Consider the following 18,261-nt stretch of genomic DNA (forward strand, 5'->3'; position numbering starts at 1 on the left):
CTCTTGGATCCATGAGAGAATTTAGATCGTGGGGAGAACTGCTGCTGCCCCGCACACTAGAGAGAGGTGGAGAAAGACCAAGAGTGGAAGCCTGCTGCCGAAGCTCGTGCTGGCAAGAGCACTTAAACTCCAGTTGACAGGTCACTGGAAGCTCTATGAATTAGCTTGAAAGTTAAAAACTCCAAGGGGCCAAGTCTTAGAGAGGGCCCTACTTTCATGAGTTTTACCTCCAGGAGCCCCACCGTGGTCTCATGGTAAACAACAGAGAAAAATCCCCTCCTGCTACCAGCAGAGAGAAGGGAAAATAAACCATTTCAAAACACTCCCAGAGAATTCTATTCTTCGTTCTGTTCTCTGTAATAAAGGCAAGCTCTTGAGGAAAACTATTTTACTAAAGCCTTATCTGACCTGAAGAAGGGCAGTTAGCTAACTTCAACCTCCTCTGGTCTTCCTGTCTCAAATAAGGGGTAAAATGCTGAAAAAAACTTGTGAAGGTAACAATCCAGGGACACAGACCTACTAACAGACTGAGACCTAATCACAGGATTATCAAATGTTTCCCTCCAACACACACTGTATCTATAGAGGACTATGCAAGGCGCAGACTCTATTTAGAAAGGAGTTACTAGGGAAACCCAAAGACAACAGGGAAGACAAAATGGACAGAGGGGACATGGAAGCCTCCTACAGTTACAGCAGACAGTAAACACAGCATAACTGACCAGATGAAGGCCTATTTACCTCTATTCCTATTACCTAATACATCAACAAAAAATGACAAGGCATGCTTAAAGGCAAGACAAAATGTTTGGCTTTTGCTGGTGCGGCTCAATTGGCTGGAGTGTCATCTCATACACTAGAAGGCGGTGGGTTTGATTCCTGGTCAGGACACATGTCTGGGTTGCAGGTTCATTCCCCCATTGGGGTGCATGTGGAAGTGATTTCTCTCTCTCTCTCTCTCTCTCTCTCTCTCTCTCTCTCTCTCTCTCTCTCTCTCTCTTCCCCCCCTCCCTCCCTCTCTCTCCTCTCCCTCTCGTTCCCTCTCTCCTTTTCTCCCTTTCCTCCCTCTCTCTGGAATCAATTTTTTTAAAAAGTCTGAAGAGACAAAACAAGTATCAGGCCCTAGCCAGTTTTGCTCAGTGGATAGAGCGTCGGCCTGTGAACTGAAAGGTCCCAGGTTCTATTCCGGTCAAGGGCACATGCCTGGGTTGTGGGCTCGATCCCAGTGGGGGACTTGCAGGAGGCAGCCGATCCATGATTCTCTCTCATCATGGATGTTTCTATCTCTCTCTACCTCTTCCTTCCTCTCTGAAATCAATAAAAATATACATTAAAAAAAACAAGCATCAGATTCAAATATAACATAGATTTTGGAATTTAAAAAAACTAAGATTAATATACTAAGAGCTCTAATAGGAAAAGTGGACAACTTGCAAGAACAGATGGGTAATGTAAGCAGAGAGATAAAAAATCTAAGAAAGAACCAAAAGGAAATGCTAGAAATAAAAAGCACTCTGAGAAATAAATATTGCCTTTGATAGGATTATCAATAAACTGGATACAACCAAAGAATGAATCAGTGAGCTTGAAGAAATGTCAATATAAATTCCAAAACTGACATGCAAGGAGAAAAAGGACTGAACAAACAGAACAGAATATCCAGGAACTGTGAGAAAATTAAATCTAACTTACCTATAGAAGAACAAGGATGAGAATTATATTGAACTTCTATTAATAAACCATGCCAGCAAGGAGAGACTGGAAGTACGGGAAGAAAAAACCCACTAACATGGAATTCTGTCTCTAGTGAAATTATCCTTCAAAAATGAAGGGGAAATAATGATGTTCTCAGATGAACAAAAACTGAAACCTGTCTTGCAAGAAATGTTAAAAGAAATTCTTCAGAGAAAAGGAAAATGATACAGGTCACTTATGGGATATATGAAGCAAAAAGAGAACCCAGGGACCTCACCACCATGTTCTTCCTTGAGTCCCAAGGTTCCTAACTGGTGTACCTCCGCTCCATCCTTCAAAGTCTTCTTAACTTTGTTATACATATAACTAGAGGCCCAATGCACAAAGATTTGTGCAAGAATGGGGCTTCCTTCCCCTGCTGCAGCACCGCCTTCCCTCTGGCCTGGAGCTGCCTTTCTGCCTTTGCTCCAGCCCGGAGCCGCCTTTCCACCTTCCCACACTACCCAGAGGCCCGGAGCTGCTGGGGCAGTGCTGAATGCCTGCGTCCCGCCCCACCCCCGGCCACTTGGCACCTGCATATGCAAATTAACCCGCCATCTTTGTTGGGTTAATTTGCATACTCCTGATTGGCTGGTGGGTGTCGCGAAGGTGCGGTCAATTTGCATCTTCCTCTTTTATTAGTGTAGATGTCCAGGGTTTTTAGCTGTATTTAGAAGAAGGAATACACCATCTTCCTAGAAAAAACTTGTTTTATATATATCTTACCTAATAATAGACAAACATGTAAATTGACTGTACCTCCGCTATGCCCACAGCCAATCAGAGTGAGTATGCAAATTAACCCAACAAAGATGGAAGGTTAATCTGCAGGCGTGGAGCGGCCGGAGGGGCGGGATGCCTGCTATGGGGGGGCGGTGACGGAGGGGGCTACAGGAGTGGTGCTCCGGACAAAAGTGAGGACTTGCCAGCTCCCGGGCGGCTGGGAGTGAAGCCAGGGGAAGGAAGGCCTATTCTTGCACGAATATCGTGCAATGGGCCTCTAGTATCTTATATAAAAGGCCCATGGCTGTCACGCTGTAACACCATCACGACCAAACGAGGAGCGGCTCTCACAGCGGGTAGGGCGGGGCACGAGCTAGGAGCAGCAATGGGTGGGGTGGCCAGCTGAGGCAAGTGGAAGTGAGCTACTCATGTGTGATTTCATGTGCGCTGGGCCTCTAGTATACACACACACACACATATGTATATATATATATATACATATATATATATGACAGTATTACATATGTCTCCCATTTCCCTCCTTTACGCCCCTCTGGCCAGACCCTTCCCACTCTTAGTATATTTCCTATGAAGCCTTTTCCTTCCATGGATTATGTATTTATAAGTGAATTTGCATTGAGATATAACGTTATATCCTGCTTTCCCTTCCCTCAACATATACTGTGAGAGTTTTTCCAGATCATTAAAACTTATTGGACAATATTCATTTTAGTAGATATATAATACACATATAAACATATTATAGATTTAATAATTATTTTACTGTTAACATTTAAGGTATTTTCAAATTTATTGGTATTAGATATAGCACTGTAATAAATTTATAGTTTCCTATATCACTCCTTATTTATTAGGATAAATTCCTAAAGGTATAACTACTAAATTAAAAATAATAATTTTAAAAATCTCACATATTTTGAAAAAAATTTGCCTTTAAGAACTTTATGCCTCCACCAATAATAGAAAAGTATGGCCATCCTGCTCCCCCCTCATGAGCACTAAGTATTAGGGTAGTTTAAGTGATCTGTTTTGCTAAGTTGTAAAGAAAAAGTAATAGTAAGATATTAATTTGCATTTTCCTGGTTTAATATTTTTCACATATATACTGGCTGTTTGCATTTCTCTGTTGATGTCCTTTTGTCTATGTCAAGTATTTTTTGTTTTCAAGAGCTCTTTGTATTTAAAACTATTATTAGTTTTTGTATCATATCTGCTGCAAATGTTTTTCCAGTTGTTGTTTTTAATTTAATGATGCTTTTTAACATTTTATTTTTTGTTTTAAAAAAAATCAAACCCACTGAAAAACTGAAAAAAACAGTGAGCCACCAAATTGTCTTCACCTAGATTACCACGTACTAATACTTGTTACCCATTCTTCATCTCTCTCTATGACTAGAATGTAGTCATATTCACTCTGAGCAGGATTTGTGGACTGCTTTGTAATAACCCAGAAGAGATAGGCTCCAAGGTGTGTGAATAATTGAGCAAAAATGTATCTTCTAACCTACTCCCACCATTTAACAGAAACCTCTTCTTCTCCTCTCATAGTTTCTCACTATTATTTATCTGCTTTGTTCTTGTCCCCCCTCCATCCCCCTCCCCTCAAACACTAGCACAACAGAATGTAAAATGAAGATGTCTGTGCAGTTCTGATAGTGTTGGTACAGATGGTAGTCACCCTCCTGGTGTCAATAAGCAAAGCGTGGTCGTTAAGAACAGTGTGAGCAGACATCACAAGCCATAAAATCTGTGAAAGCTGGTAATGATAAGAGGAAGAACCACACTTTAACACAGAAGAATCATTGACAGAGTGCAGATAACAGTGTAACCTATTTGGAAAACAACGTGAAAGCATTTTGAGCTCTTTGGAGAAAATATGCCACTTTTGATAATGTTCTTATCTTTGTTTTCTGAATGACTGCTAGGAAAATCTTGCATTTGCTGGCATCCATTATTATCACTTTGTGTACCTACTGGTTTTTGTTTCTACTAGACAAAACCACCAGATTTTCCCTGGAGCAAGACTTTCTAAAAAGGAAAACCGTCTTTTGTGAAAATTAGGTTTCCTGTTGTTCAGGCAGTTCTGGTGTAGGAGAAGATAGTAATTGTAGAGATTTGACAGAACTTGAATCTGAGACTCATCATTGACCACCTGTGTGACCTGGGGCTCGTGGGAGCCTCAGTTTTCACATCTTTGAAAGGAGAGGGTAAATATCTACATCATAGGCTTTTAAAGAGTCCTTTGCAAAACTGTCAAATGTCATAAAAATATTGATGGTGATGAAATTCAGGATGATGATGATAATGAGGATGATAATTATTTTATGTCTGTTGTAAGTCGTTGTTAAAAATATACCCAGGGATAGTAGTCATTTGGAATGAACTCTCCAGATTCCCTGGGCTTCCATAGACAGAATGAAGCCCCAAGTATCTGAACAATGTTGATTCTCATTTACTCATAGAACTGTGTGTTCTGCTATCAAAGGAGCAACAGAGATCTACCATCTTTATTATATGCCATTCCTCTCAGGAGCAGCTGCTGCCCTGAACTTTGGCCTCTGATACTCCCAGTTTGAGCAGATATTGACGGTCCTACCAGCCTGACTGCCAAGTCCCACTCCTGGCTCAATCCCAATGCAAGAGGCTTACTCCAACCCTTCATAGCATCAGGCTAGCAGAATTTCCAGGACCAGGCTCTTCATCAGACAGAGGCAAGCCATCTCTGTGGCCAAAAGAATATTGATTCTAGGGAGTCATGCTTGTCCCAGGGATTCCATGCACACATTGTCTACATTAGGAATAAGGAGTGTGTTTGTTGAAATGCAGACTCCAGGGCCCCATCTGGGAGCCAGTGAAAAAGGATTGCAAACCACAGTTTAAGAACCACATGAGTGTGGTTTACTCATGCAGTACATTCATGGGTCATATTATTTCATTTTAACTAAACTAAGCCTAAAAAAAGACCAATGTTTTTAAAAGATTCTTACAAAAAAACACTGTATTTTTTAGTCATAACGATAACAAGCATCAGTGAAAAACAAGAAGATGGCAAAACTGACACTTTCATTCCTAACATGAGCTTTTCCACAGCTACATTTGAAAGTAAAGATGATAATCCCATTGAACGTATGAAAAGTCAGTCCCCCCAAACCTTAAAAATAGTTTTTGAAAGAGTAACTGAAATATGGACTTACATCTAACCAGCATCAATGCTGAATCTTACCGAAGTGTAGAGCAAATTTTGGGATATTAGCTACAGTCAGGATAAAGTCATCATGACTACCAAGATTAAACAACCAGGCCTTTATAATTAGTAAACTTTTTTTAGCAAGAGAAAGAAATATTGTTCTAATAATAAAGCAAAACAACTATTTTATCTTTATCGTTAAAATTTTGATGTAGATATATTTTATAATGTATTCACTCTATATGATAAGTATGCCATATATAAATAAATAAACATACACATATTATGTGCGCATGCCCAAGTTCTCTGACTGATGGCCACATGGGATAAAAGGCCAGATCTGGCATCTGTCACAGCTTAAAACTTGCATGAAGCTAAGTCTCTCCTCTGATCTCATGATCAATGTTGAGACTAAGCAACCTGTTCCTTAGTAAGTCATGCCACTGGTAATTAAAATATACCTTTTCACTTGGGTATTTTAAGGGCTTTGTCATGGAACCTCAGGAGAAACATGTAGTGAATTGGCCAGTCTTACACCTCCCAGGTTTGGGAACTTGAAGGAATTCGGAGTCCTGTAACCTACTTTGCATAGTATCCCAGCAGACTCTAAGCCAAATCTATTCATAACAGTCTCTTGGAGCACCCCTGCAAGGACAGGCCCAGGTGTAACTATCTACCTGGGAGCATGTCAGCTTCCCAGGTCTCCTGTTTTCCATTTCCATCTACTACTGCTGCTTCTCTTCCTCCCTGAGCCACTCCCTGTGCCTCACACTTGGACTCCCAGGACCTGCTTCAAGCCTGTTTACTTTGAAGACCTACTTTGAACTTCACTCCAGTTTGTGACCTTGGCTCATCTCATATCATATTTTCAAATTCATACCACATCAGCACCACACACCCATAGCTATGACTGAGATGCTCCTGCCACCTCTTCCAGACTTGTGGGGCTCATACAAACTTGCCAGGCTTCCCATCTTCATGATAGGAGGGCCACTGATACATTATTGTATTAAATAGGAAAGATAAGATCTGCCCTGCTGGCATGGCTCAGTGGTTGAACCTTGACCTATGAACCAGGAGGTCATGGTTCGATTCCCAGGCAAGGTACATGCCCGACTGATGGGCTCAATCCCCACTGTGGGCGTGCAGAGGGCAGCCGATTCAGTGATTCTCTCTCATCATTGATGTTTCTATCTCCTCCTCTCCCTTCCTCTCTGAGAGCAATAAAAATATATTTTAAAAAAGGAAAGATAGGATCCATTGGACCACTTCTGGGAGACAGCACCATGCCCCAATTAATGTCTTCCTTAACTCCTTCAGAGACCTTCTAATAAAGGCAAAGGACACTCACTGACTAGGGAAAAGAACTGTACAAGAAAATGTCTCACCAGAATCTGTTTGCTGCAGTTGCTCCCTAGTTCATTCTTTTGAGCCGTCATAACCTGCAAATCTATAGCCCAGGCTCTCTGTTCTTTGCCAACATGAGAGCACAAAGGGAAAGCTCAGGGAAGGAGAATTTTCATTAGAGTTGGGGAAGACTCTCCTTCTATTTTTTCCCTCAGCTCCTCCATTTGGAGGCTTTCTACTTGCTGTTTGCATGCCTCATCCTTTGGCCACATACTTCTACAGATCCCCTGGCTGTTTCTAAACCAGCCTTCCACTTTGCCTGTTGGGTATTCTTGATTTTTTGAACTAAGCATCTATATAAATTTGTAAAGTAACCTCCAATATTTGCTTATCCGAGAATCCCTTTTATTATTTTCTGTACAGTTTCCTTGTTTTAAAAGATTATGTATGTTGAGAAACCGAGATGGCGGCATAGGTAAACACCTGAAATTGCTGCCTCACACAACCACTTCAAAACTACAACTAAAAGACAAAACGGACACCATCCAGAACCACAGGAAGGCTGGCTGAGTGGAAATTCTACAACTAGAAGGAAAGAGAAAAGCGCACTGAAACTCAGAGGAGGTGCAGAAGTGAAGTGCAGAGGTACGGAGGTGCGCATGCGGAGAGGGCTGGCAGCGGAGGACGTGGTTGTCTTTTTCAATCAGGAGGGAGACATAAGCTCCCGACTCCTCTGAACTCCAGTTCCAGGTGAGACTCTGGGGACCCAGACTCATATGGGGTCGGGCGGGGGACTGGACTGTCTGGCTTTGGGCGGAACTCGAAGGCAGCTTTCTCTCAGAGGTGCGTGCAGCGATTACCGAGGGACACTAAGACCCAGGGGCCTCTTAGGGCAGGGCTGACAGTCAGCCATTGCTGTTTGCTCCACCCTGAAACCTCACCCCGCCCAAGCTGTGCACAGAGGCTTTTGCATATGAATGGCCTGGCCCTTTGCAACCTAAAATTACCTAACAAACTGAGCTGGGTCAGAGAGCCCCAGAGCCACCAAAAGAAGGCCCAAGGCCCCACAGCAGCTTGCATTGCTTCATAGCTGGGCCTCATCTGGGCACCTCCAAACCCCAAACAAAGAAGAAGAATCTGCAGATCTCTCCGTAGCTCCTGCTGAGTGGCCTCAGGCAAAGGCTAAATTTGCACCTCCTTGGATCTCCCAGTGGTCAGAGTGGGACCATCCAGATTACAACTCCTCAGATCCATAAGGGACACACTCAAGGGGAAGACTCAGTGAACACAAAAACCCCACTGAAGCAAGTCTTGCCCCATAAGGGTGTCTCCAGCACAGAAGTTCTCCCATCGTAGACACAACTGATCCTCACAGCCAATTGGCCTGGAGGTCAATTCCTCCCAGTGATACCAACAACAATCAAGGCTTAACTACAGCAAGACTGTGCACACAGCCCACAAAGGGGTGCATCTGGAGTGTCCACCTCAGGTAACTGGGGAGGCTGAGCCACTGGGCCCTATAGGACACCTAAAACACAAAGCCACTCTATCAACACAGGGAAGCAGCCAAAATGCAGAGACAAAGAAACAGGTCACAAACAAATGACAGAAATGGAGGAAAGCAAACTACTGGATATAGAGTTCAAAACCATGGTTATAAGGTTACTCAAGAATCTTCTAGAAACCGCCGATAAATTTGGTGAGACCCTCGAGGATATAAAAAAGGACCAACTAGAAATTAAGCATACACTGACTGAAATAAAGAATAACATACAGAGATCCAACAGCAGACTAGAGGATCCCAAGAATCAAGGCAAAGATTTGAAATATGAAGAAGCAAAAAACACCCAACTGGAAAAGCAAAAAGAAAAAAGAATCCAAAAATATGAAGATAGTGTAAGGAGCCTCTGGGACAACTTCAAGCGTACCAACATCCAAATTATGAGGGTGCCAGAAGAAGAGAGAGAGCAAGATATTGAAAACCTATTTGAAGAAATAATGACAGAAAACTTCCCCTACCTGGTGAAAGAAATAGACTTACAAGTCCAGGAAGCGCAGAGAACCCCGAACAAAAGGAATCCAAAGAGGACCACACCAAGACACATCATAATTAAAATGCCAAGAGCAAAAGACAAAGAGAGAATATTAAAAGCAGCAAGAGAAAAACAATTACCTACAAGGGAGTACCCATATGATTGTCAGCTGATTTCTCAACAGAAATTATGCAGGCCAGAAGGGAGTGGCAAGAAATATTCAAAGTGATGAATAGCAAGAACCTACAACCAAGCCAAAACCGGTTTGGCTCAGTGGATAGAGCGTCGGCCTGCGGACTGAAGGGTCCCAGGTTCGATTCCGGTCAAGGGCACGTACCTTGGTTGCGGGCACATCCCCAGTAGGAGGTGTGCAGGAGGCAGCTGATCGATGTTTCTCTCTCATCGATGTTTCTAACTCTCTATCCCTCTCTCTTCCTCTCTGTAAAAAATCAATAAAATATATTTAAAAAAAAAAAAGAACCTACAACCAAGATTACTCTACCCAGCAAAGCTATCATTCAGAATTGAAGGGCAGATAAAGAGCTTCACAGATAAGAAAAAGCTAAAGGAGTTCATCACCGCCAAACCAGTATTATATGAAATGCTGAAAGGTATTCTTTAAGAAGAGGAAGAAGAAGAAAAAGGTAAAGATAAAAATTATGAACAACAAAAACATATCTATCAACAAGTGAATATAAAAATCTGATGAACAGAATAAACTGGTGAATATAATAGAATCAGGGGCATAGAAAGGGAGTGGACTGACAATTCTCAGGGGGAAAGGGGTGTGGGGGTTGCGGGAAGAGACTGGACTAAAATCGTACACCTATGGTTGAGGACGGTGCGGGGGGAGTAAGGGCAGAGGGTGGGGTGGGAACCAGGTGGAGGGGAGCTATGGGGGGCAAAAAGAAGAACAGTTGTAATAATCTGAACAATAAAGATTTATTATTTTTTTAAAAAGATTATGTATGTTAACCTACTTGCAGGTCATATTTTTATTCTCAAATTTAAAAAATCAAAGATATAAATGACTAAAAATTACACAGACTAGGGAAAGGTTGCCTCTACCCAGGGATGACGAATGCCTGTGGCACTATCTTTACATGGGGGGAAGGCTGTCAGGTGCAGTGTAACCCAGGGTTCTTCTGAGTGCTGGGACTTGACTATGTCTATAGATATCCAAAATTCTTTGTGCACCTTTTCTGAAACTTGACCTCACTATCTGATATTATTCACTTACTTCATATAGGAGGTCCTAGAATAATGTCATTTTGTTCTACATTATTTCATTATCTATATATATAATAGAGGAATATGCAAATTATCCGGATGCCATCACATCACCACTGTTCACAGGGTGGGTGGGGCTGCAGGGCCATGGGACGGGACTCAGGTCTAGCTCCATTTCGTCCCACCCAGGCAGATTCCCCTGAAGACCCACAGCCAAATCCCGACGCTGACCTGGGGTTTACTAAACTTTACTGGAGCTGCTTCCCACACCCCCACCCCCTGCCCCAGGACTCCCATCGTAGACACAACTGATCCTCACAGCCAATTGGCCTGGAGGTCAATTCCTCCCAGTGATACCAACAACAATCAAGGCTTAACTACAGCAAGACTGTGCACACAGCCCACAAAGGGGTGCATCTGGAGTGTCCACCTCAGGTAACTGGGGAGGCTGAGCCACTGGGCCCTATAGGACACCTAAAACACAAAGCCACTCTATCAGGAGGCACCCTGGCAGCCTCCTGACAGGAGGGCAGCCAGGGAGAGCCAAGTGGGGCGGGGGCTGCAGGGAGCCACAGAGGGGTGGGGTGGCCGGAGCCAAGTTTCCAGGGGTCTGAGAGCACCTGACAGGAGCCCAGACTGCAAAGAGGAAAGAGGAAGCGGCCACGGGAAGCTCTTCCAATCTCCCTGCACGAACACCCTACCCCAGCCCCCGCATCCCCAGCGAGCACAGTGGCAGTGGTGGAGCCTCTCCCGCCTCTGTGGCAATGCTAAGAATGTCTGACTGATGGCTTAGGCCCACTAAGCCATCAGTCGAACATCCCCCCAGGGCTCCTGTACTGCGAGAGGGCACAGGCCAGACTGAGGGATGCCCCCCCACAAGTGCACAAATTTTGTGCACCGGGCCTCTAGTAATGTTGATAAGAAGAAAAAAAATTGATTCCCAGCCAGGGCCACTGTCTGTGTGGAATTTGCACATTCTCCCATGTCTGTATAGGTTTTCTCCAGGGCCTCAGTTTCCTCCAACATTCTAAACATGTGCACATTAGGTGAACTGGCATTTCTAAAATGCCCCAGTCTGAGTGAGTGTGAGTGTGAATGGCCCTGTGATGGAAGGATATCCTGTCCAGGGTGGGTCCTCCCTGGATCCCTGAGTTGCCCAGATAGACTCTGGCCACCTGCACCCTTGAACTGAAATGAACAAATGCAACAATAATTACTTTACTTGTTTTTATTAATCATCCTTAAATGTGTGTATAGCTCACATTTATTTCTGTGTTCAGTATTAGAAGTATTTGGGTCTTTATTTAGAAGTTTGGTGATTTTTTGTGTGACCAGAAATATGCTGTAGGAACTTAACTCTTCTTTATATCAATGGTAATATTGGTTTCATTGCACATGTTTTACTTAAAGTCACAGTTTCTAAGAGCCTATAGACCTTAACTGAGGATTTATTGTGTATATTTACCATGCAAATACGGGCCACAGAGCTTTTAAGCTGAGTGCAAAACCTTAATTTACAAAGAAATTGAGGAGGCAGATGTATAAGGAGGTCCAAGATGAGGCAAGGTCATTTCTCTTTAACTCAATTCTAATTTTAATAAAGCAACTCTTAGTATGTATTTACATAATGAATATTTCAAGCAAGCTTTATTTTTATTTTTTACCCCAGACACCAAAATCATCTTTACAATAAAGCACATACGCTAAAAACTGTAAAGAAAGAGCCATGCAATCCAAATAGCGTAAAAACTGATTTGCATTAAAACATTTCCTTTAGCCCTAGCCCATGTGGCTCAGGGGTAGAGCATCGGCCTGCACACTGAAGGGTCTCGGGTTTAATTCCCAGTCAAGGATGCTACCTGAGTTGCAGGTTTGTAGACAGCGCCTGGGAAGGCACATGGGCATTTCTTTAATTATTGTCAGCTGAACTCAGGGTGATAGGCAGAGCCACGCCCTGGGAACATGCTTCCCCAAAAACGGCTGGACATGTTATCAGCTTGGCCTTCATATCAGCCCAGGTGTTGGCCTAGCAGACTTTGATATGTAAATCCAGGCATGCACCAGGAATGCTAGGGCCTACTCAAGAATGCAAATAAGCTCCTCTGATCCTAAGTTTTGGTGTTACTTCCTGGTATTTGGGGGTATAAAATAAATGTGCTGCGTAGGCTCGTGGTCCCTGCCTCTCCATCAGAGGTGGCAGCGGTTCCACCCAGCTCCCAGCTTTTTAAATCTATCTCTGCGTCTTATTTCTTTCTTTCATTCTTTCTTTTATTTCTCAATCCCTGGCCGCCTCCACTCAGAACTGGTTCGTTCATCTCTCTTTCTGTGCTGGACGCAGAAAAGGGAGATCCCTGCCATATCTGGCCCCAGCTGCATCTGGCGGCCACCCCCCCCCCCCCCACCAGTGCAGGTTCGTTCTCCAGCCTGGCAACCAATCGATGTGTCTCTCTCACATTGATGTTTCTCTCTCTCTCTCTCCCGCCCTCCTTTCCACTCTCTAAAAATAGATGGGAAAACATATCCTTGGGAGAGGAGTAACAAAAAACAAATTTTCCTTCAGGAATTAAATTTTGGGCACATTTTACTGAAAACATAAAAAAGAATTAATTACACCAAAATATGACCCTAAAATCACTGATATGGTGTCAAGCATGAGAACTCAATAAAAGTAACCCAGAATAAACTGCATGAAATTCCAAATTGTGCCATTAACTTTTTTCATATAATAAACATACAATATTTGCAAAACATGATCTTTTCCATTAACTTTTTGTGCAAAACTTATACTGAAATTAGGATACCAAAAAAGCCAATAAAATTTTGTCTTTACAGTCTTTTCACCTGAGTGAGAAAAGTTATTTTTTGTACTTATTTGGATCCATAAATGTCTATTTTACTTACCACTGGGAAGTGTGGGGAGAAAATAACTTATTCTCACTAATGGAAGTCGTTATCACTTGATGGTTTACAACATTTAAATACTTCTCAATGTGAATCTGTTACAGAAAAGTTAAAGTTTAGGCCATTATAGTGGACTTAAGACACTCAGTTAATTTACTTCATTTCATTAGGTTAACACACTGAATTGAGTAATTAAGCCAAAAGACACAACATGCTGTGTATTTATTACATGCCTAAGGTATAATTAGGCACCTCAAGGCCAAATTACTTTATCCCAAAAAGCATAATAAACAACTGAGACTCAAAGCTTGAGTGACCTGTAGCACTCTTCACAAATGAAACTATGCACTATAGTCAGTAAATTGCTTAGCCAGGTAAATTTTCTAGGCAATACAGATATGGAGTAATGTCTTTTTCTTCCAGGATGTCAAGCAAGCACCGAGGAAAGAATTTGGCCTTCAGGTAACATTATTGAAAATGGCCAACCCAAAGACTCCAGCTGGGTCCAGCCCTCTCACCATCAGGGAAATAGGACAATGGTGCGCTAGTCTGCTGGGGCTACAAAATCAAGCACACATCTCACAGCCTCAGGTACTGAGAGATGAAGCTCAGAATATGGTAGCATGAAAGTCTGAGACGAGAGCAAGGGTACTGACAGAGATCTAGAAGATGGAGATGGTACTACATCCTTGCTGTGCTTTATTTTGTTTTTAGTTTTAAAGAAATTGAAATATAACCTTATATTAGTTTCAGGTGTATAACATAATAATTCGATATTTGTATATATTGTGAAATGGCCCCCACAATAAGTCTACTTGCAAATATTTTTCTTTTAAGATCTTTTAAGATGTAATCTCTTAGTAAGTTTCAAATATACAGTACAGTATTTTTAACTATAGTCATCTTGTTGTACATTACATCCCCAGAACTTACTTTTTTATAACTGGAATTTGTACTTTTGACCACCTTTACCCTTTTCACCCACCCCCACTTCTGGCCCAGCAATCTGTTTTCTGTATCAGGTGTTTTTTTGGGGGTGGAGTAGAGTGTTAGAGTCCACATATAAGTAAGATTATACAGATTATGGTAGTTTTTCTGGGGGGGTCCGGCTTATTTCACTTAGCATAATGTCCTTGATGTCTATCCAAGTTGTCTCAAATGGAAAGATTTCTTTTTTATGACTGAATAATATTCCATTGTATATTCCACTTTAGGTGGGAAGTTTTCTAATTCCATTGTATGTGTATATATTTCTCTTTATCCATTCATCCATCAATGAACACTTAGGTTGGTACCATGTCTTGGCTATTGTAAATAATACTGCAGTGAATGTGGGGATGTAGTTTTCAAGTTAGTGTTTTTGTTTCCCTTGGATATACATCCTTGTTTTGTAATTGCATATTATTCTTGTCTGAAGATTGGATTCTCCCCTGCCCTAAGATCTGTCTATAACAGTGATTTTCAACCTGTGTGTGGCAATAACTTTTAAAACATGCACTATCTGACTATTTAGTCAGGGGCACTAACCTCTTTTCCCTGAGCTTGTCAAATTGAAAAATGACAACAGTCAACACAACAATAGTCATTCTGTGTGAATGAATAAAAATGATACCTTTTTGTGTCAGATCGGCAAAAAAATATATTTTTGGTGTGCTGCAGAAATTTAGTAATTAGTTTATGTGTGGGCCATGAGATGAAAAAGATTGAAGATCACTCATCTGTAATAATGAAGTCCTGATATACTTTATTTCTGTTTCAAAATTGGTATATTTCTTTGGTTTTTACCGATTAGGTTACTATATTTTTAAAAATGACTATTCTCAAAATACTTAAGCTATTAGGGGAAAGTCAACTCTTATTTCTCTAGAATCAAAAATCTGATAGAAACTCTCTATGATGTCTTGGCATGAATCCCTTTTGGTCATACATATTGTTGGACTGATAGTGGTTATTTTAAAAATTCTTTTTATCAAACCACATTTTAGAAGTTATCATGGCATAATCTGACATTATCAATATCTTAAATTCTTTGTGGGATGTGACAGGATGTGAATCAGTTAATCATCATTACCATTTAAAAAGAGGATTAGAACAAGCTGAGGATCGCCCTAAATCCCCCTCTGTTACAAGAACCACAATTCTTTTCTTGAGGCATCTTTGTTTCCTCTGGTATTTTATTTAATATCTAAAGTTCTACTTACTCTTAACCCCATTTCAGTCCTTTTGATTGCTGTTTTAAGATTCTGAATGTCTAGAGTCTCTTCTCCTTCTTCAGGTGGGAAGTTTTCTAATTTCTCCTTTAATTGCTGAAGGTCATCATGGACCTGTAGGTGTAAAAATATGAAATAGTAAAAGAATACATACATAGTCCATCTAAAACATTTATTTCAAAGGTTTGCAATTTGCTGGAGTTGCTAGAGACAGTAGGGTTGATTTGACAGTGTTCATTAGAAAGGATTGTCTTATGGTTTTAAGACAGTTTTTGTTAGAATGTTCCATTATTGTTTAGATTTTGAAAAACTAAGTTTTTATACAATTGTCTGTTTTTCCTTTCCCCATTAGAAACAAATCCAAACTAGATCTGCAACACAAATGGTTTCTGCTTTCTCAGATGGTAAAGCAGTCAAATCAGGGACCATAAGAAGTTTATGCCAAACTCCGATTTCTACGAATTGGGTAAAAGGTTAAGAAAACAGAACATTTTGTGGCTCAGTTGGTTGAGCATCATCTTGTGCACTGAAAGGTTGCTGGTTGGATTCCCAGTCAGGGAACATACCTGGGATGTGGGTTTGATCCCCAGTTCTAGTGAGAGCTGTGTCTTTCAAAAGAGAATTGCAAATATGTTGACAGGGCCTGTTGGCTTTCCTGTCTAGCTGGGTCTTCCCACTAACTGTTCTGAAGAACCAGTTCTGTAGAACAGGTGCGTGGCCTTGACTTTGTTCTATGTAGTCAGAATTGAAACTGAACCATGAGGCAAAAGCTACATCTGTTATTACTTTAACATTTTCCTTCAATTTTTATTTTCCTTTGAAATGATGAATCTCTCTCCAGTGTTAAGCACCCTCGGAATAAAATGGGCATTATGAAATTAGCACAAGATTCTCTGAATTCATATTAGAAATCAAACTTCAACAGATAAATACAGATGGCACCTATTATTATATGGGCTGCTGCCACAAGAAAAACATTTTGCTATGCAAATTTATGAACCCAACACCTGTTTCACCAATAGTCCCACCAATAATAATCTGCAGACTGGGTTGCTAAAGGCATTTTGAAACAGTTACCTTTCTCTGTTAATCTAACTGGACTTACTCATTGATCCAGCCTATGTTATCGATTACTCTAGAATATTCCCACTGAGCCAAATATTCAAAAGATCAGAATTTGCGTCTTTTCACTGATGGGCATCACATCTGGTCATTTTGTACTCTGCACAATTGTCATGTAAAGCCTTCAGGGCTCACAGATTGGATTATAAACATACCTACTGCTTGCTTGTAGGCTCTGAGGATACAGATGTACTTCTTTCACTTGTTTTGTCCAAATTACTGCTGCAAGGTGATTTACCACCTATTACCTAAGACATTTGGAAAGTACCAAGAAGTGGTTCAAAGGCAAACACCACTTCCAGACCCCTCTGAGTGCCTGAATTTCCTTCTTGTAGCTCTAATATGTGTGCCTTCATGTGCCATTCTGTAATTATGCCTGGCGAGTGCTGGAGAGAGTGAAAACTGCCCTGGATTACTAACAGGAAACCAAAGGTCTGATTTCTTCATCTGCTTTGTGTGGACAATTACTCTCCTCATAGAGTTATCAGATATGTATAGGTCTGGTACATAGTAAGAATCAGTAAAAGGCAGATGAACATAATTCCTTGTTCTCTCACTGGTCACACGATGTCCTTGTACATCACCCACATATTCTCTAGTTTCTTCACCAAGAAGGAAAAAAAAAAAAAAAAAAAAAAAGAATGCTTCTACTTTACAGAATTGTTGAGTGAAAATGAAGCAATGTGTGTGACAATGAGTGAATATGGGCTTTGGAACCAGACAGACGTAAACTAGAATCTACTTCCTCCTTTACTAAACTGAGCTTGGCAAATTCACCTAGCTTTTTAGAGCCTTAGTGTTCTCATCTATAAAATGGAGGTAAATAGCTACCTCTCGGAATAGTGTAAGAATAAAATGAGTTAAAGCGTGTCGAGTGCTTTGTATAGGGCCAGCCGCATAGGAGAGCACTGGACAAATGCTCCTTCTCCTCTCCTGTGAAACCTATGAAACTCCTTGCACACAACTGGCACCTAGTAAATGTTCACTGATTTGAATTGCTCTCCTAATCTTTCTCAAGAGCTTTCATTTTACCTTTCTTGCAAGATAGTTTCTTCTCCCCTCTTAATAACCACACATCTCTATAATTGCTTTAGAGACAAGTACTGCAGAAAATCTTTCACCACACTTGGGTAGGAAAAGAGATTAAGTTCTACTAGTAAATCTCTGTTCTTTCTTCAAATAGACCCAATCTACCCTATTGAAATTTTACATATCACCCATCATCTCTGTGATCATCAGACCCATTGCTTTCCATACATTTTTATTTATTTATTTATTTTAATATATTTTTTATTGTTGATAGTATTATAGATAGCTCCCATCTTTCCATACATTTTGAAATCTACTTGGAGGAAATTATTATTTTGACAATTTGGGGATAGGGCTGCTTAATAAGAAGGGCTTGAAATATTTAATGCAGTAAAGATTTGCTCTAGATTTAAAAAGCCATTGCAGCCAGACTCCACATTGTCAAAAGTAATCTCATAATTACCATTTTATTCATCTCTGCTAAAGATAGAGTTAGGTGGAGTCATTCTCATCACATTTATCTTGTATGCTTCTGACAAACCAGACAGCAGAATTGGTAAGAAAGACAGAGATAACATCAAGGTTAATTAGCTCCAATGTTTCCAGGGTTGGTGTTAACACACAGCTGTCGCATTTTGGAAATACAATTTCCAGCCTGGCCGGTGTGGCTCAGTGGTTGAGCATCAACCTATTAACCTGAAGATCATGGTTCAATTCCCACTCA

General features: G+C 41.1%; 1 protein-coding gene across 1 annotated transcript in view; it reads right to left on the bottom strand.

Moving 5' to 3' along the window:
• IQCH (IQ motif containing H) overlaps nt 1-18,261 on the bottom strand; it is a gene marked incomplete at both ends in the record, with an annotated part of 220,231 nt that overhangs the window by 192,216 nt on the left and 9,754 nt on the right. The window contains 2 exon segments of the mRNA XM_080640562.1: nt 13,177-13,271; nt 15,378-15,500. Of these exon segments, the coding sequence (XP_080496688.1) occupies nt 13,177-13,271; nt 15,378-15,500 (218 nt within the window).

Source organism: Plecotus auritus, assembly GCF_963455305.1.
Source record: "Plecotus auritus genome assembly, chromosome: 1".
Classification (NCBI taxonomy): Eukaryota; Metazoa; Chordata; class Mammalia; order Chiroptera; family Vespertilionidae; genus Plecotus; species Plecotus auritus.